Source organism: Melospiza georgiana, chromosome 26 (assembly GCF_028018845.1).
Source record: "Melospiza georgiana isolate bMelGeo1 chromosome 26, bMelGeo1.pri, whole genome shotgun sequence".
NCBI lineage: Eukaryota > Metazoa > Chordata > Aves > Passeriformes > Passerellidae > Melospiza > Melospiza georgiana.
The window spans coordinates 6,994,085-7,011,312 of NC_080455.1; the positions used below are offsets into that span (position 1 = coordinate 6,994,085).

The 17,228-nt window shown below is 58.0% G+C and overlaps 2 protein-coding genes across 3 annotated transcripts in view; both read right to left on the reverse strand.

The window, feature by feature from the left end:
• Positions 1-9,488, reverse strand: part of ELL (elongation factor for RNA polymerase II) — a 49,598-nt gene extending 40,110 nt beyond the window's left edge. For both annotated transcript variants that reach the window (XM_058040748.1, XM_058040747.1), the window contains exon 1: positions 9,322-9,488. In XM_058040748.1, the coding sequence (XP_057896731.1) occupies positions 9,322-9,456 (135 nt within the window). In that variant the 5' untranslated portion in view covers positions 9,457-9,488. The remainder of the gene's footprint in view (positions 1-9,321) is intronic.
• A 799-nt stretch (positions 9,489-10,287) lies between these two features.
• On the reverse strand, positions 10,288-17,210 carry FKBP8 (FKBP prolyl isomerase 8). The gene is made up of 8 exons (XM_058040982.1): positions 16,765-17,210; positions 16,413-16,582; positions 16,063-16,151; positions 14,979-15,196; positions 14,734-14,906; positions 14,574-14,651; positions 12,446-12,583; positions 10,288-11,102 (listed from the first exon to the last, which is right to left on the reverse strand). The coding sequence occupies exons 1-8, from the start codon at positions 17,027-17,029 to the stop codon at positions 11,016-11,018; spliced, it is 1,218 nt and encodes a 405-aa protein (XP_057896965.1). The 5' UTR covers positions 17,030-17,210; the 3' UTR covers positions 10,288-11,015.
• Positions 17,211-17,228: the final 18 nt, after the last annotated feature.

Here is a 17,228-nt window from a genome sequence, read left to right on the forward strand (position 1 = left end):
CCTAAAGGTTAAATATGTTTTACTTTATCCATTACTGCCTCCCTCTTCCCATTTCCACATTTGCAAAGATTAAACACGAAGCCGCTTCCTGAGCAGAGCTGGGCGTTTGGGACTCTCCACCAGCTCCAGGACTCTGGGCTGGGAGAACTGGTTTGTGACAATGCTCCTGTGGAAAACCACCCTTTATTTCTGGAATAAAACCAGGGATTGGCAGCTGTGACACGTGCAGGAACACGGGAGCTTTCAGACGCTTAGCCACCTCAGGGGCATTAGGGAATGAAGCCCTGAACGAGGCAGGGAGCATTTGGGATTTGCAGCAGGACAAGCAGCAGCAGCTTCCCACAAAACACTCAGATAACCAAAGGTTCTTTTGAGGGGTGATTAAATGAGAGAAGGAAGCAGAGCTGGTGGCCAGGACCACCAGGCTGCCATCAAAACACAGCTGCCCTGCAAGGACACGGGGTGGCAACAGGAGCAAGGTCACAGCCACGAGTGTCACTGAAAGAACTTTTCAAAAGAAATTGGTCGCAGAGCTCCTACGCACTTCTTAAGGGACTATTTATGGGAGCAGAAGTTGTTCTTAATTCTGCGAGAAGCAGAAGCAGAGGTCACCATTGGGGCTTCGGCAGCTCTGAGGGCTCAACATCCCTGGCAGGGGGAACAGGTGCTGCCAGGCTTTTCAAAAATCTATTTTAACGCCACAGGAACTCTGCTTTCGGAGCAAAGTCCTGCTCAGCACTGCCTGCAGTCAGCAGGACCTGAAGGAAACGCAGACACCCTGTGACAGAGGCTCCGACCTTCCCAGCTCCGTCACTTTACAGCAGTTTCGCTCTGAATCACGAATTTCCGCCTCCGTTGGGCCGGCTGCCGGAGCCCCACAAAGTCAGGCAGTTAAATTAATGAGCTGCTGTCACCGAAGCGGGGCGGCCACACCGTCCCTGGGCAAGTGGCAGACGCACAGGGAGCACTTCAAAGGCTCTGAGAGCCTCCCTGGGAGCGAGGGCTGCTCCCCAGCCCAGCAGCCCGGTGCAAGGTGAGCCCAGCCAGGGCCGCCTCGCCGGCCTTATAAGGCTTCCAAGGCTCCATTTCCGCTTGCCCAAGCCCAGGCAGGGTGGAAAATTCGCTTCCTCGCTACTCCGCCCATGCCGGGCTCCAAAAAGCATCCACTGAACGCTGCTTGGGGAAGGAATGGAAGAATTGACACTCAGATCCCTGGAGGAGGTGAAGCCTCGGCTCCGGCATAACCTCAAACACCGGGGAGCAGAGGGAACCTGGAACCACTGCTTTTATTCTCTGCATCCCCTGTGAAAAACTCTCATTTTTTCTTGCTATTCAGCTGCACTTAAGCCTTTCACGTTTGATGGCAGCAAGCTTTACAGGTTAACAAGGAGTTGGGAACATTATTTCCTTTCACCGATTTAGCCATAATACACTTTATTATACACCGGGAGCACAGAAAACAGCCCTGGCTCAGGGTTCCTCGCAGTTTTTGCACAAGTCAGTATTACTGTGAGCAATTCTGAAGCCAGCTCTACCTCCTGGTCACAGTGAGGTCTGTGTTATCCAGGTCTGGTGCCATTATCAACTTCTCTGAGCATCACAAACAGACCAACCCTCCTATGCACTAAACTAACACAGCCACATCCATCATCCTCAACATCCACCAGTGCTGGCAAAAAACGAAGCCCAGCGTACGCAGGCAATTAAAAAGCTGCTTAATTTTCAATAAATGCTCTCCTTCTGTGGATTATAAAGTTGTTTTCTACTTTTTTCACATCAAGCTCATCCCTTTTTTCACAGCAGATTCCTCTCAGTGCAAGAAGCAGAGATTTATCTGCAGCCATCAGTGGCTTGTCCTCGCTCTCACCTGCTGCTCACCAAATGGCAGAGCCCAGCTCATCCACACACAGATTTTCTCAAAAGACACAAAAAAATGGTGGCAAAGGAGCTTATAAAACCAAGTTTTACCCATTCCCTTGTTGCCTTCTTTTCTGGGGACTGGGGAAGGCAGAAACACAGCCCGTTTGAGTTTCTCATAGAAACCAGGAGCCAAAACCAACTGAAATCAGCGCCGGAGCTGGAAAGGTACAACAAAACTCACACAAACATAAAGTCTAGACACTGAAATGTGGAAATATGATTCAAATAACCACAACTGGCACATAACACACTGATTGCAGCCCATCGCAGAATGGGCCTCAGTGGGGAGGAATATAGAAGGAAGATTAAATTAGTTCTTCCACCTCAGTTGTAGAAAATATGGATCCTGTGGGCACAGTGATGTGGATTGAGCCGGAGTTTCTTCCGTCCTGCTGGGATTTTTGTTAGGATTTTAAGTAACACACATCTGCTCTTGCTAAGTAACAACAATCAGCTTAAACTTCATATCGAATCATAGAATCACAGAGTGGTTTGGGTTAGAGAAAAAAAATCACTAAATTCAGTTTATTCCAGGAGCAGGGACACCTTCCACTATCCCAGGTTGCTCCAAGCTGGCCTGGGACACCTCCAGCTCCTCCAGACCTGCTCCTGCCTCCCCATCACTGATCCCACATGAACCTGCCCTGGCTGCTCTTATCAAAGCATGGCTGAACTCATACATGCTCAAAACACAGAGCCAAGTAGCCAAGAGGATGTTTGTGCTGATGAAATCTAAATACTACAGAGATTGAGGCAATTGGTTGCTCTCAGGAAGTTTTGTGGTACCTGTGAGCTGCATCACGTGTGGACACCAACCTCAAGGACAAAGTCTGCGTCTACCATTAAACCCAACAGCACAGGATGGAGCCCAAAAGGAGAAATAGCTCAGCTTTCCACAAAAATCTGCACTGAAGTGATCTCTCCTGCATAAAAGGGAGAGCAGAGGGTTAACCCTGGACCAGAGCAGGGAAGACTCCAGGTGGGTGGAGGGGGACAGCTCAGTTAAGCCCTGCTCACCAGTGCTGACCTCTTTTTGAGTTTAACAAATGCTGGTTTCTTTAAATTAGAAAAAGGCACTAGTCCAATGTAAAGAAAGGAGAGACCAAGTGCACGGAGCTGTGTTTTCTCTAGACTGTAATGCAGAAAGGATTGGATTTTGGGAAGTCTGCTCTCCCACTGCAGCAGGGATACACACAGCACTCAGCAAACTGAGAGGTTTAGCATGCTCTTTAGTATATAAATGCTTGGAAAAAAACCCCAAACCCACCAAAATCCCCAGTCAGAAGGCAGTGCCAGATTACCAGCGTGTGCAGAAGTTGCCTTATGTACATGGGATGTTCCTAAGCAACACATGAGCTACTCCAGAAAACTCTTATCAGCAAATCCAACCTCCTTTCCTGGATAATTCATCTAGGTCAAGCTAAGGCACGTTGAAGACCAAAGCCCAGTTTTGGTGATGCCTCCTCTGTATCCACCCTGGATGAAATATTAGCACAGTTCAGGTTATCAGCATGTCTTTTCATGAGCATTGAGTTCACTGCAGATAATGGCTCCTCCAGAAACAGCATTAACCTTAATTATTCAGAGGTAACTCTATCCCAACCTTCCTGATGTTGTGATGCTGGGTGAGCTTTCCCCTCCCTCCCAACTTCTCCTTTCCCAAAAACCCAAACAAATCCGGGATATTACAGCAAATGAGGGTGCCCAGCACAGGATCCCAGACACAGGGCATCCCTTCAAAGTCTACCTAACCCCGTGCAGCCACTCCATCCATTCAAACGCATTCTCCTGTGCATTAGCAGCAAAAGCACCAAGTCAGCCAAAATGTATTCTTCTCCCATGGATTAGCTGGCACAAATTAGTACGGGAGTGACGCATGCAGTCTGTCCCTTCCCATTTTTCAACATGCACAAACACCAGGGATTTGGAGACGCTTCACGAGTTTCTGCTTACAAGTTACAGGCGGAGTTTAAATGGTCTGAAACGTGCAAATCGTTCGGGAGATAACACGGCCATTTACCGAGGAGACCTCAAACGCTCCCTCCACGAAGGCTGCCCTCCCTCCCTGGGCAGATAAAGGCGCTGCTGCTGCCCCAGCAGAGCCAGCACCAGCAAGGGAACTGCTTCAACAGCCGCCAGCATGTGCCAAGCTGCACCGGGACAAACCCAACCGAGCAGGACAGAGCACTGCACAGGGCTCAGAAAAGCCCTGGTGCCGGAGGATCACTCGGAGCTGACCAGCAGCAGCCACTCCAGGGTCCTTGGGAGACACACTGTTCTGAAGAGACCTCTGTGCTTCAGATGGAAGTTAAAAAGATATTATAAAGCTTTTCTCTCTGCTGTTCGAGTAAGAAATTAGAATATGCTGAAAAAGAGAAAGGGTTTAATTTCGTAAGGAACACCATCACGACATCCATCTGCCAACTGATGAAATATCCCCCTTGAATTAAAAAAAGAACAACCTAGTCCCATACAAATAACATAAAGGGTTAATCTTCTAGCTTGCTTCCCCCTGTATTGCCAGAGAGCAAAAATTATTAATTCAAATTCAACCTCTCCAATTAATGGTAGGGTATGCTTAGCTGATAAAAAGCAGATCACGTTTGACTAAAAAAAAAAAAAAAAAAAAGCAAGCCCCATCAGTCACAAGGATTCTGTCACAAACTTTCTATTTTCCTTTGGCACATCACCAATTAGACCTAGTTCTTTAGTCTGCTACCACCAGTATAAAAAAAAAAGCATAATGGGTTTATAATTTGCCACCAAATCCCATAGCAACTGTACGTCACTTCAGATGTAAATTACAGACAATTCCTTCCAATGCCGTTTGAAAACTATAGAGATGAATCTATAATTTGAGCAGATCCAAATGCTATACGGCTGAGAGAAACAGCTTCCCTAAATAATTGAAAGGAAACTGCCACGGGCCAAAACACTGCTCGTGCACAATGCTCAGTGCCTCTCTGTCCCCCTGCTTGCCATGGGAGGTGCCACATTCAGGTACACGTGAAGAAGAGCACCGAGCAGGGGCTGAGCGGCGCAGGGTGTTCTGCAGATCCTGTCCCATTTCTGCTGATGAGCCGTACGTGTGCCATGAGCTTCCTCTCCAGGCTCCTGTGATTCACTCAGTCATGTCACCGACTCACGCTCCCGATGTCGTAAGAGCCTCAATTTTGACGGACTACAGCATCAGTGAATTAATAGGACAGGAAAAAACAGGTTACAGGCAAGGAGGAATGATGCAAAAAGCTCTGAGATAATTCAATGAATTTTGATAGGAAAGGCGGATTGTTCCTCTCCTCCTGACACCTGCGAGCAGCTTTCAATTCTCAAGTCAGCATGAATACGCATTACCCTAAAGACCCTGTAATGACAGCACAGCCTTCATTTTGTGTTTCGTGCTTTGAACACAGCAAGATGAAGGAATCTCCACAACCTGCTCCAAAAGCCAGGGCTGGAAAGTTATTTCAATAAATAGCAGCTCCAAGGGGTCGGGTTAACCCTCATTTCCAAGGGATTGCTTCTCTCACGGTCGGTTTTAGGGCAGCATGGGGAAGAAGATTTGGGGAGCCACATCTATCAGACCACAGTCCCAAAATTCAGCTGGGGGAGCACAGGGACAACGTGCTTTGGTTATCTCAGCTTAGTCCCCACTAAATATTTGTGCATCTGCCAAAGTTCACCAGTGAATCAACCGGTGGCTGCAGTTCAAAACGCTCTGGGGTAGCAGGGGCAGAGAGGGACAGCGGGAGCAGGACGTGCTGCTCAGCTCCAGCACCAAGGGATGCTGCAACCTTCTTTAAAGGGTTCTTAAAACCCTCCTAAAACCACCAGGAAGGCAGGAGCAGGAGCAGAGCCCAGCCATTGTTAGGTCAACACAAAATGACAGGGAAAGGTGTACAGCCACATCACGCTGCCTGTAACCAAAGAATCACCCCTCAGCCACAGAGAGAGGTTTACAGAAATACGTGGAAGTTGGGAAATTCCCAGGTAAGGGTTCCAGGAACAGCCCTAACACCGTTTGTGTGCCATCAGCACCTTCAGTGCAAGGGAGGCAGAGCCACTGCCAAGGGACACTCAGGTCTGCCATGCGGCATCTGAATCAGGCAGGAAGATGAGGCTTACCCAGGATGCTGCTAAAAAAACAGATGTGGAAAATACAGGATGGATGATAACTAAGGGAATTAGGTGAGGATGGTAAAATATCTCCTCACCAAGGACAGGAACGAAAGAGGAAAGCAAGGCACAGGCGCGAGGAGCTCCCTTGTACCTTGACAGGGGCAGGAACAAAGTTGGGGCCACACAAGAAGTGATGGGAGAATTCATGGAATCATCTAATCCCAGAAAGGTTTGGGTCAGAAGGACCTTGAAGACCACCCAGCTCCATCCCCTTGCCATGGAAGGAACACTTTCCACCAGATGAGATTGCTCCAAGCCCCATCCAAGCTGGCCTTGGCCATGCCCTGCCTTTTTGGGGGGAGTGGCAATGCCTAACCAAGAACACACCCCAAAAGGAAGGCAGCAAACTGCAGGCTGCTCTGGAATTACACTCCCTGCAGAACCCAGAGCTGTTTTAGGTGAGCACACCAGACTGGCTCCATTTCAGCAGTGGACAAACCAACTCGGGACACACTTCCCACTGCTCGGCCCTCTGAGCTCGGCAGCCAGAGCTCTCAGTTTCACAACTGTGGGGAAACAGTTTCAGGGGCAGCAAGTTTCACAAGGAGCAGCTGGGTGACATCTCACTGTGTCCCCTGTGAAGCCAGTGCTAATTCTCTTTTTAAGGCTCCTATTTCTTTCAGGTGAGCTACCAAAGAAACCCTTCCCAGGACCAGAAGCCAGCAGCCCTGTGAGCTGGAGCTGCTCATCCTCTGTCCCTGACACAGGAGCAGCTTGCTGGAACAGGAGAGTTGGGGATCAGTATCTCAGAATCACAGAATGGTTTGGGCTGGGAGGGACCTTAAAGCTCAACCTGTTTTAAAACCTTCCATGACCAGGCTGCTCCAAACCCTCTCCAGAATTTGGATCCCTGACCATTTTCTTCCCTAGGACGCAGACAACTCAGCAGAAGCGCAAGAGCACAGCTCAGCAGAGGCCCAACAAGACAAATATCTGTTTCTCCACAGCCCTGCTGCCTGATCCACACATGGTGCAGCTCCACACCAAGCCTGCAACTGCTCTGGCATCAGGGACACTCCAAACACATGGCAGCTCGCCCGGCTGGGTGATCATTTCTGGATTATGTAATCCCAATACATTATTATTAGCCCAAGAACAAACTCAAGCAAGGCACCGAAGACATTTCCCTGCCCGCGCTGGCAGGGGGACAGAGCCCTGTCGCAGGAGCGGCACGGACGCGCTCCCCCGGTGCCCCAAACAGGTCAGACTGCACACGCTGGGCTCCAGGTAACACAAAGAGCAGGATTGGATTCCAGGCCATTATCCACATTACACAACGCTGCCGTCGCTCGCTTCCACCGCGCTTCAAACCAAGCCCGGCGCAAGGAGCCTGAGCGAATTTTTTCCATGGAGCCGCTGCAGCCCCAAATGGAGCTGGAGTGGACAAACAGAAGCTGCAAAGGTGTGCTGGGGGCGGCTCCTGGCAGGGCAGGGCACGGCCCGCAGCTTCCGAGGAAGCCCAGACCTTCCCCAAGCCGGGGAAACTGTTTATAGAACCCATGCAGAACGAGCATATGTGTTTAATAGCCCACTAATTGTTGCGTTATTCACTACACAAACAAGCAGCTCTTCTGCCCTTATCCCTTCCTGCCCAGTTAATCACCAGGAGCCTCTGACTATTTCTCTTTTGGGTGGCGGTGAAGGAAGCAAAGTTCATTAGTGGCCGTTGGCCACCAAACAATCCCGAGCCCAGACTTCATTTAGAAAATAAACACCACTATTCATGTGTGACATGGACTCGGAATAGCTTCCCAAAATATTTAACGCAGCTGCCTGTAGTCTTCCTACTCTCCCTCACCCAAAATAAAAGGCTTTCCCAATATATAGGAAAGAATTATTTGGATTATTTGTTTCGTTTACCAGAGAGAAAAAAAGCTAATAATTCAGTCTACCCAAGTCACTTATTCCTCCTGACTTCTCATAATGCTGATAAACACTCATTAAAATATAAGTTGATAAACCCTGGTACAGTCATTACCTTCGTCCTCATACAGAGATTGCCCAATTCAGTGATGTGATGTAACCAACACCCTAAATTAAAAATAGTGTTGTGACAACATATGGTTTATCCTACAGAAGCTGGCAGGCAGGACGCTCCTAATGACAAACGGGTTTAGGCTCCCAGCTTCCCCCAGCAAGGTGAGGAGACAGAAATGCTCGTCGCAGGATCGGAGGCGGAAAGAAAAAATACAATAAAAATAAAATTACAGTAAAAAATGACAGTTTTGAACCCCTCTCCGGTCCATCCCAACACCAGCTGCCGAGCTTTTTGCCATTATTCTCTATTTACATGACTAATAAGCTCTCTGGACGCATTTCAAGGAAACGGCACGGAAAAGACAATCTGGAAATTTCAAAATACAGTCTGAACGTGCCTCCCCCCGCTGCCGGGAGGGGAGCACCGACCGGCGGGGGACGAACAACCGGGAGCACCGGGCAGGGGACAGAGATGGGGGGACCCCCCAGCCCGGGATGGCAGCACCGGGGACGGACCCGCCGCCCCCCCCCTCCCCTCCCCGGCTTTGCAAACCCACGTCACGTTCACCGGGGAAACGGGGGGGGCACCGACGTCCCTGGGCCCCCCTCCCCAGACACTCACGGGGACTGACGGCAGCTCCTCGTCACCTCCCGGGGGCACCGAGCGCCCACCCCCGCACCGGCACCGCGGGGCCCCTGTCACCCACCGGGGGTCCCCGCTCACCCACCGGGGCGGCGGCACACGGGGGTGCCCCCGGCAATCACCGGGGCGGGGAAGGGGAGGCACCGACAGCTCCCGGTGCCCCGCGGGCACTCGGCGGAGGACCGCGACCCCTCCCCGGTCACTCACTGGGGGGCCCGGGGGGACCCCGCAAACACCGCCGGGGATGAGGAACACACCGCGGCGCTCCGGGGCGTTACCGGGAGCGGCACCGCGGGGTCTCTCCGGTGTCCCGCAGGCACCTGGCACCGGGATCGCCCCCCCCCCCCCCATTCCCGGTTCCCCGGTCACTCACGGACGGATGGGGGGGGGGGGGGGCGGGAGCCTCCGCACGCCCTCAGCCCCCACCAGGGAGTCCCCCCGCCCCGGGCCACACAGCCACGCCACGAGCAGCTCCCCCCTCTCACCTCCCCTCACATCCCCGCCGGTGCCGCCCGCAGGGCTCCGTCCGGGGGCCTCGTGGCGGCCGCCCGCTCGCCCTCGGCGGGGCCGTGCCCGCCGCCCCTCGCCCGCCAGCCCCGTACCTTACAGGCCTGGTAGCTCTCGAAGGCGCGCAGGGCGCTCTCCGTGAGCTTGACGTGGAAGACGGAGACGCGGGTGCCGCGGCCGAGGCGGCCACAGGACAGCCCGTACCCGCGCTCCGCCTGCAGCGCCGCCATCTTGGGACCGTCTCCCCCTCCGCGCCTGGGCCGCCGGGGCCGCCTGCCGCCGCCACGCCCCTCCTTATGAATTATTCATGATGCGCCGCTCCGCCGGCCACGCCCACGCGGGGCGCCTGTTGCTGGGGCGAGGAGGTGGGCAGCGAGCGCGCCGATTGGCTGGCTGATGCCGGGCGCCGCGTCGGATTGGCCCGTGGGGAGGAGGAGGCGGGGATATGTAAATAAGGGCGCGGGGCATGCTGGGGAGGGTGGTCTGGTGCAGCCGGGGAGCGCTGCGAGAGCGTGGGGAGGGGGCGGCGGGTGGGGAGCCCCCGATGTGAACCCCCGGGAATGAACGAACCCCCTGAGCCACCCCGGGGAATGAACCCTCCGGGCGGGAACGCCCTGAAACCCCTTGGCATCAATTACCCGGTGTGAGCCCCAAGGCGTGAACCCCCAGGTATGAACCCTCTGGATCCCCAAGTATGAAATCCCCAGGTGTGAGCCCCCCAGATATGAACCCTCTGGATCCCCAGGTATGAAATCCCCAGGTGTGAGCCCCCCCAGGTATGAACCCTCTGGATCCCCAGGTGTGAGCCCTCCAGGTGTGAGCCCTCCAGACCCCCTTGGGCATGAGGCTCCTGGGCATGGCACTCCGTGGTGGGCACCCCCTGTACTCCCCCAGGTGTGAATCCTCCAGGAATGAACCCCCCAACCCCGCAGCTCCCCCTGAGCCCCAGGTAGAGCCCCAAGGTTCCAGGGCCGATTTCGGGGTGCCAGGCTCCCCCCTGAGCACAGTCGCCCCTCCAGACTCTATGTGCCCCCATGTGTGCCAATAAACAGACCGGAAAGTGAAGGAATTGTCCTTTATTTGGGAAGTTCACAGTCAGTTTGGGGTGCAAGGACAGTGCTACAACCCCCCCACGAGCAGAGCTGAGGCTGGGCAGGCGCTGGGGGGGCTGCAGAGCAGGGAGGGACCCCCGAGGGGCTTGGAGCCAGGGGAAGACAGCCTGGACAGAGGGTCTGCAGCGCTCCCTCCCTCCTCCATCCCTCCCGCCGCGGGTTTCTTTGGCTTCCTTTGGACATTGCACGCTCCAGGGATGTGCAGAGGAGGGCAGCGGGTGCCTCCGGGAGGGCTGAGCCCCTGGCAGCCCCCAGGAATCAGGGAATGTCGCTGCACTGCCCCCTGGGCACATCCACATCGCTCCCCACACCTTCCTCCTCCGTGCCACCCTGTCCTGGCAGCAGGGATGGGCACGGCCAGGCCGTACCGGGGAGAGGCAGCTCCTGCTGCCCGTGACACCCTCAGGGCTGGGGCTGAGCCCCTGACTGCCAGCAGGCTGCCCGGGGGTCCCTGCTCTGCCAGCACCCCCTGCCCACCCCGCGGGCGGCACCCGCCCGCGCCAGGAGGGATGTGGGGAACGTCGGGAGAGAGATCCGGCACCTCCGGCACAGAAAGCATCCGTGGGGCGGCGAGCCCGCGGGAAGGAAGGGGTGGCACGGCCTGGGGGCAGCCCCTCGGCACAGAGAGCCAGGCCCTGGCACCGCCCCTGTGCCCGGGGGCCGCCCCGGTGCCAGCCTCAGTTCCTGGCGGCGATGACCACGGACAGGGCCACGCCGCCCAGCGCGATGGCCGTGGCGCCAAAGAGCCACTTCCAGGGGATGGACTGCGGGGCAGAGCACGGGCAGGGCCGTCAGGGGCCGTGCCCGTGGCAGGGGACACGTGCCACCCTCCCCGCCGGACAGGGCATCCCAAAAAGGCAGCGCCCGCGGGACAGCGTGTGCCGCCAGCTGACAGCGCTCGCCGACGGGAGCGGGGGCAAAGTCCGGGGCGTGCAGCTGGCACGGATGGCTGGGATCCACGGGCACGCGCTGCCAGGGCACAGCCTGCTATCTGTTATCTGGGATGTGTTCTGGGCACGGCTCCCGCAGCACGGGCCCTGCTCCCAGCGGGATCCTCACACTGCCCGACCGCGTCCTGCGTGGGCTGGGTCCCTGCTGGGGACCTGGGGGACACTCACACAGCCCTGTGGGTCACCTGGGGGACACTGACACAGCCCTGTGGGTCACCTGGGGGGCTGTGTCCCTGCTGGGGGACACTGACACAGCCCTGTGGGTCACCTGGGGGGCACTCACACAGCCCTGTGGGTCACCTGGGGGACACTCACACAGCCCTGTGGGTCACCTGGGGGGCTGTGTCCCACCTGGGGGACACTGACACACCCCTGTGGGTCACCTGGGGGACACTCACACAGCCCTGTGGGTCACCTGGGGGACACTCACACACCCCTGTGGGTCCCATGGGGGGCTGTGTCCCTGCTGGGGGACACTGACACAGCCCTGTGTCCCACCTGGGGGACACTGACACAGCCCTGTGGGTCCTTTGGGGGGCTGTGTCCCTGCTGGGGGACACTGACACACCCCTGTGGGTCACCTGGGGGACACTGACACACCCCTGTGGGTCACCTGGGGGACACTCACACACCCCTGTGGGTCCCATGGGGGGCTGTGTCCCTGCTGGGGGACACTGACACAGCCCTGTGGGTCACCTGGGGGACACTGACACACCCCTGTGGGTCCCTGCGGGGCTGTGCCCCACCTGGGGGACACTCACACAGCCCCTGTGGGTCCCTTGGGGGGCTGTGTCCCACCTGGGGGACACTGACACACTCACTGTGGGTCCCCTGGGGGACACACACACCCCTGTGGGTCCCTGCGGGGCTGTGCCCCACCTGGGGGACACTCAGACAGCCCCTGTGGGTCCCCTGGGGGACACTGACACAGCCCTGTGGGTCCCTGCGGGGCTGTGCCCCTCCTGTGGGACACTGACACACCCCTGTGGGTCACCTGGGGGACACTGACACAGCCCTGTGGGTCACCTGCGGGGCTGTGCCCCTCCTGTGGGACACTGACACACCCCTGTGGGTCCCTGCGGGGCTGTGTCCCTGCTGGGGGACACTGACACAGCCCCTGTGGGTCCCCACCCCATCCCAGAGGCCCTCTTCCTTACCCAGGGCAGTTTGTCTTTGCACTTGCTGGGGGTGCTGGCGGCGCTGGGGTTCCCCAGCATCTTCCTGTACATCTCGGTCTCCACGTTCCTCTGGTCTGCGTGCTTCTTCACCAGCTTGGAGAGCTCGGCGTGGATGGTCTGGGGAGGAGAGCGAGCTCTGCTCAGCCCCGCACCAGCCCTGCCTGCCAGGGAGGGGACCCACAGCCCTGGCATGTGCAGCTGAGGGGGTGACGAGGCCTCATCCTGCCCCACATGCCAGCTCCATGGGGACACTCTGTGGGGCCAATGCCCCTCTGTCCTTTCTGGCTGCTCAAGCAGAGCCCAGGGCTGATGCCAGGCACCAGGGAAGGGATTTTATCCTTTAATCGAGACAGGAAAGTGTCTGCCTTGAGCACAGAGTGCACCAGCCCTCCCACTTTCTGTCTGGGAAAGCGGCCTTAAAACTCAGCCTGGTGTCAAGTGGGATTGCAGCAGGACCCACAGCGTGCCCACACCTGCCCTGCCGGGGCAGGAAAAGGCTCTGAGCCCTGCGTGGGGCCCACAGGCTCCCCAAAAGCCGCAGGAAGCCCCGGGCAGGGCAGGGTGGCACAAGGACGCTGTGGCGGCCCCGGTGGCACAGCCACGCTGTGCCCTCTGCTGGGGGACACATGCCCACGGCACAGCTCTGCCAGCTGGGGAAATCTGCCTCCAACGCAAAAATCTGGGTGTCTGGAGCACATTGCTCCTGCTCAGAGCTCAGCAGGGCTGTCCCACCGGTGCCAGAGGGGTCACAGGAGGGACGTGTGGGGCAGCCTGGCGGGAGGCAGGTGGGGCCCAGCACTGCTGGGTGTTTTCAGCACCCCTGAGTCACCCAGGCCGCCCCTGGAGCCGGGCAGCAGCTGGGGAGGGCAGTAATTTGCTGCTCTTGTGGTTTCACTGGACACGTCACTGCCGGGCACTCGGATTTTCCAGCCCTCTCCAATTAAAAGCTCCATCGGAGCTGCTGGGGATGGGAGCAGCCGCCCTGCCCAGGGACGTGCCGGGGGAATGCTCCCTGTGCTGCTCCCTCTGCACCCTGACCTTGATGGCAAACAGAGGGTCTGGGGTCCTGCTCACCCTCCCAAGGGAGCTCAGAGCAGCCCTGAAGGTGCTGTGGGGCCACCAAGGACCTGCTTGTGCCACATCCCACCCGTGACCTTCAGGGGCTGGATCGTGGCACAGATCCTGGTGAAAGCCCCATGTGAGAAATGGGCACAGCAGATCCAGACAAGGATTAAAGCCCATCCGGAGAGCCAGGACCCCCAGGACACCCCTGTGCAGGCAACACCTCCCTGTCTCCTGCCAGCCTCGCTCCTGCTGGGGTCATTTCCTGGCACTGCTTTTTGATTTCTCCCCAGGCTCCAGCCCTGCAGCTGATCATTAACTGACAGGAAATTCCTGACCCAGAGCTCGCCCTGCCCGGGCGCTGGACCGAGGGCTGCCTGCTCCCAGCCCCTGGTGATTCACTCTGGGGCTGCCCAGCCAGTTTGTGGGGACTCAGCTCTGCCCCACTTCCCCCGGCCACAGCACAGACTGCCCGAACCACCTGGGCCAGCCCGGACCCTCCCCACGGCAGGGAGATGGGCTGGCAGGGACTCCTGCCACCAGCAGGACCAAAGGTCAGCAGGGAACCTCAGGGCGTGGAGATAAGGCTGGAGAGCAGCCCAGCCACACTGCACGTGGGGCATCCTTCCCCAGCCTCTGGGGGCTATTCCAAACATTCCCCAGGCTCTGGGGGCCATTCCCATCCTTCCCCAGGCTCTGAGGGCCATTCCCATCCTTCCCCAGGCTCTGGGGGCTATTCCAAACATTCCCCAGGCTCTGGGGGCCATTCCTACCCTTCTCCAGGCTCTGGGGGCTATTCCAGACATTCCCCAGGCTCTGGGGGTCATTCCTACCCTTCTCCATGCTCTGGGGGCTATTCTCCTCATTCTCCAGGCTCTGGGGGCCATTCCCAGCCTCTCTTCATGGAGCTGGGGGCAGCTCCAGGGAGTCTCAGCCTCTCAAGGGGAACACTGAGGTTTGTAGGGGCAGGGACAAGGGAGAAGCAGCAGCACCCAGGAGACCCCCAGCCCAGGGGGAGCACGGGCAGCACACACCTCCAGCCTACCTTGTTGGAAGGCTCCAGCTTCAGGGCTGCCTTCAGGATGGGAATGGCCTCTCTGTACTCTCCCTGCTGAGCCAGCACCTGCAGGGTGACAGGGGACGGAGCAGGGTGAGGTCTGTCCTTCATCCCTCACCACGCCGTGGAGAATGGGAGCCCTCCTCACCTTCCCCTTCCTGAAGAGAGCCTTGATGTTCCCCGGCTGGTGCTCCAGCACCAGGTTACAGGACTTGAGAGCCGCCTTGAAGTGGTCCAGCTTGAGCTGCGAGGCCGCCAGGTTGTTGAGACACTTCACCTTCACGTCCAGCAGCTCTGCCTCCTCGTCCGGGCTGAAATCCACTGCACACCCACCCAGGGCCGGTCACAGCGGGGCCACGGGCCCGGGGACCCTCTCTGGGCGGGGACAGGTACCTTTGGAGCTGGAGCCCAGGATCCTGAGGGCGATGTCGTACGAGTTGACGGCCAGCACGTAGTCTGCCTGCTGGTAGAAGAAGTTGCCGCGCTCCCGCTTGCGGTTGGCCAGCCGGATCTTCTCCTTGCCGGTGAGCAGCTCCAGGTCTGGGGCGTCCCGAGCTGCCAGCAGCTCCACCTCCAGCGTGAGGGACGCGTTGGGGGGCACCTCAGGGCTCCTGCACAAAGCCAGGCCACCGCTGTCACCCCCCGGGCGCCGCTCTGAGGGTTTGGCACCGTGAAACCCAAGCTCAGAAATCCCTGATGTGGATATTCCCACTCGAGATAGGACACGCTGCTCATGGTCAGGAGCCAGGGCATCCCTCTGGCTGTCCTGAGCAGCCCAGACCCCTGCCCGGGGGCTCAGAGACCCTGGCACAGAGCCCAAGATGGCCCCGTGGGTTTGATTGTGACCCGTGGAGCAAGTTAGCAACCTTAGATGAAGGTCTGCAAGCCACAACAAATTAAGTGGAATGATAGTGAATTTATCACGGGGTGGCAAAGTAGATTTTGGGGTTTTTAAACTGAGGGTTCAGGGGGCAAGATGGAGGGAACTGGGCGTGTCCAGCCTTTCTCCTTCTTGTTCTTGGCCTCCATCTTCTGCCGTGATGTTGGCACTTACAGATTGGTTTAGAGTAGGAGCTCACTGTCTAACACAGGTGATAGGTATTGGGAAGTTATTGTAAATATTGTACATGCAATTTTTAGTATAAAAAGATAACACTGCCCCAGGGGCAGGCAAAGTGCATGGAACTGTCCTGCTGGACAGACCTCAGCAGGACAGGAGAAAGAATTTTATAGCTGAGATACAATAAACAACCTTGAGAGCAAGAAATGAAGAGCCCTGACTCCTTCTTTAAGCCCTGGGCTGGGAAAAGAGACTTTCTAACACAACTTGGGGTCACTGTGAGTAGCAAGAGACCCCGACAAGGAAGCAGAGGTTGGACAGCTGGGGTGGCACCAGGTGAGCAGGGGACATGAGCAGGGGACAGCTGCCCCAGGCCTGTGTGGGACCCCCTGCCCCACCTGGGGGGCTGCAGCTCACCTGCCCTGAGCTCCGTAGCAGTACTTGGCGTCTGACACGATCAGAGCCGTCTCGCCCATCTCCAGGAGCTGCACACACAGGTCCAGAGCCTGCAGGGGACAACACGGCACCACCATGGCAGGGACTGTAGGGGCTCTCCAGTTCCAGCCTCCTGCCACGGGCAGGAACATCCTCCACAAAACCAGGTGGCTCCAAACCCCTCTAACTCAGCCATCACCATGGCGAGAGAGCATGAGCAAGGCAGAGGGGCCACTTTGATCCACAAACAGGGTCTCACAGATCCCAACCCTCCCTGCAGCCCCTGAGGTGAGGCCCTGATGCTCCCAGGTGAGCCCCCAGCCCGTGCCCACCTGCAGGACATCGCAGTCCCCCAGCGTGAAGGTGAGGGCAGGCTCCTGCTCCACCACGGTGCCATCCTCCAGCGCGGCCTTCAGGCGGATTGTCACGTCCTGGCCCTTCTGGGGACGGCTCTCCACACCCTGGCCCGGCACCAGCGTCTTCTTCTTGAGCAAACCATTCCCTGGGCACGGAGAAACCGGGGGCACATCGGAACGGGGGGGGGCACATTGGAACCGGGGGCACACCGTGACCAACGGGGAGGGAAAGCCCGGCTGCCCCCACCCTTGTGCGGCTCCTGCGGCCCCGGGGAGGCCCGAGAGGCCCCGGCACGGAGCCCCGGCACGGAGCGGCCCCAGCTCTCACCCAGAACATCGAGCCACTCCTCGGGCTCGCCGGCCGCGTCCCCCGCGCCCCGCACCGAGGGGTGCGCGTCGTCCCGCGGCGGCGCCGTTGGCCGGCCCACGTCTTCCAGCGGGGGCAGCTCGCTCAGGTCATCCTCGTCTTCGTCCCCTTCCTCCTCCAGCACCTCGAAATCCTCCGCCGTGTCCAGCTGGGCCGCGTCCGCCTCGGCGCCGGTGCCCGCCCGGCCCGGGGAGCCGCCGCTCGGTTCCTCCCCGCTGGACGCCATGGCGGCGGAGCGACCTGGAGCGGGGACAGAGGGCGGGGATCGGGGCTGCTCTTACCGGCACAGACCTGGAGAGCGGCGGGACCCTCCGGGAGCCGGGGATGCGCAACGGGACAGCGGAGACCGCGGAGCGCCGGGGAGGGCTGGGGCCTGGCGGGCAGGGGCTCGGCTCGGGGGTGGGATGGGGATGGGTCGGGGGTCT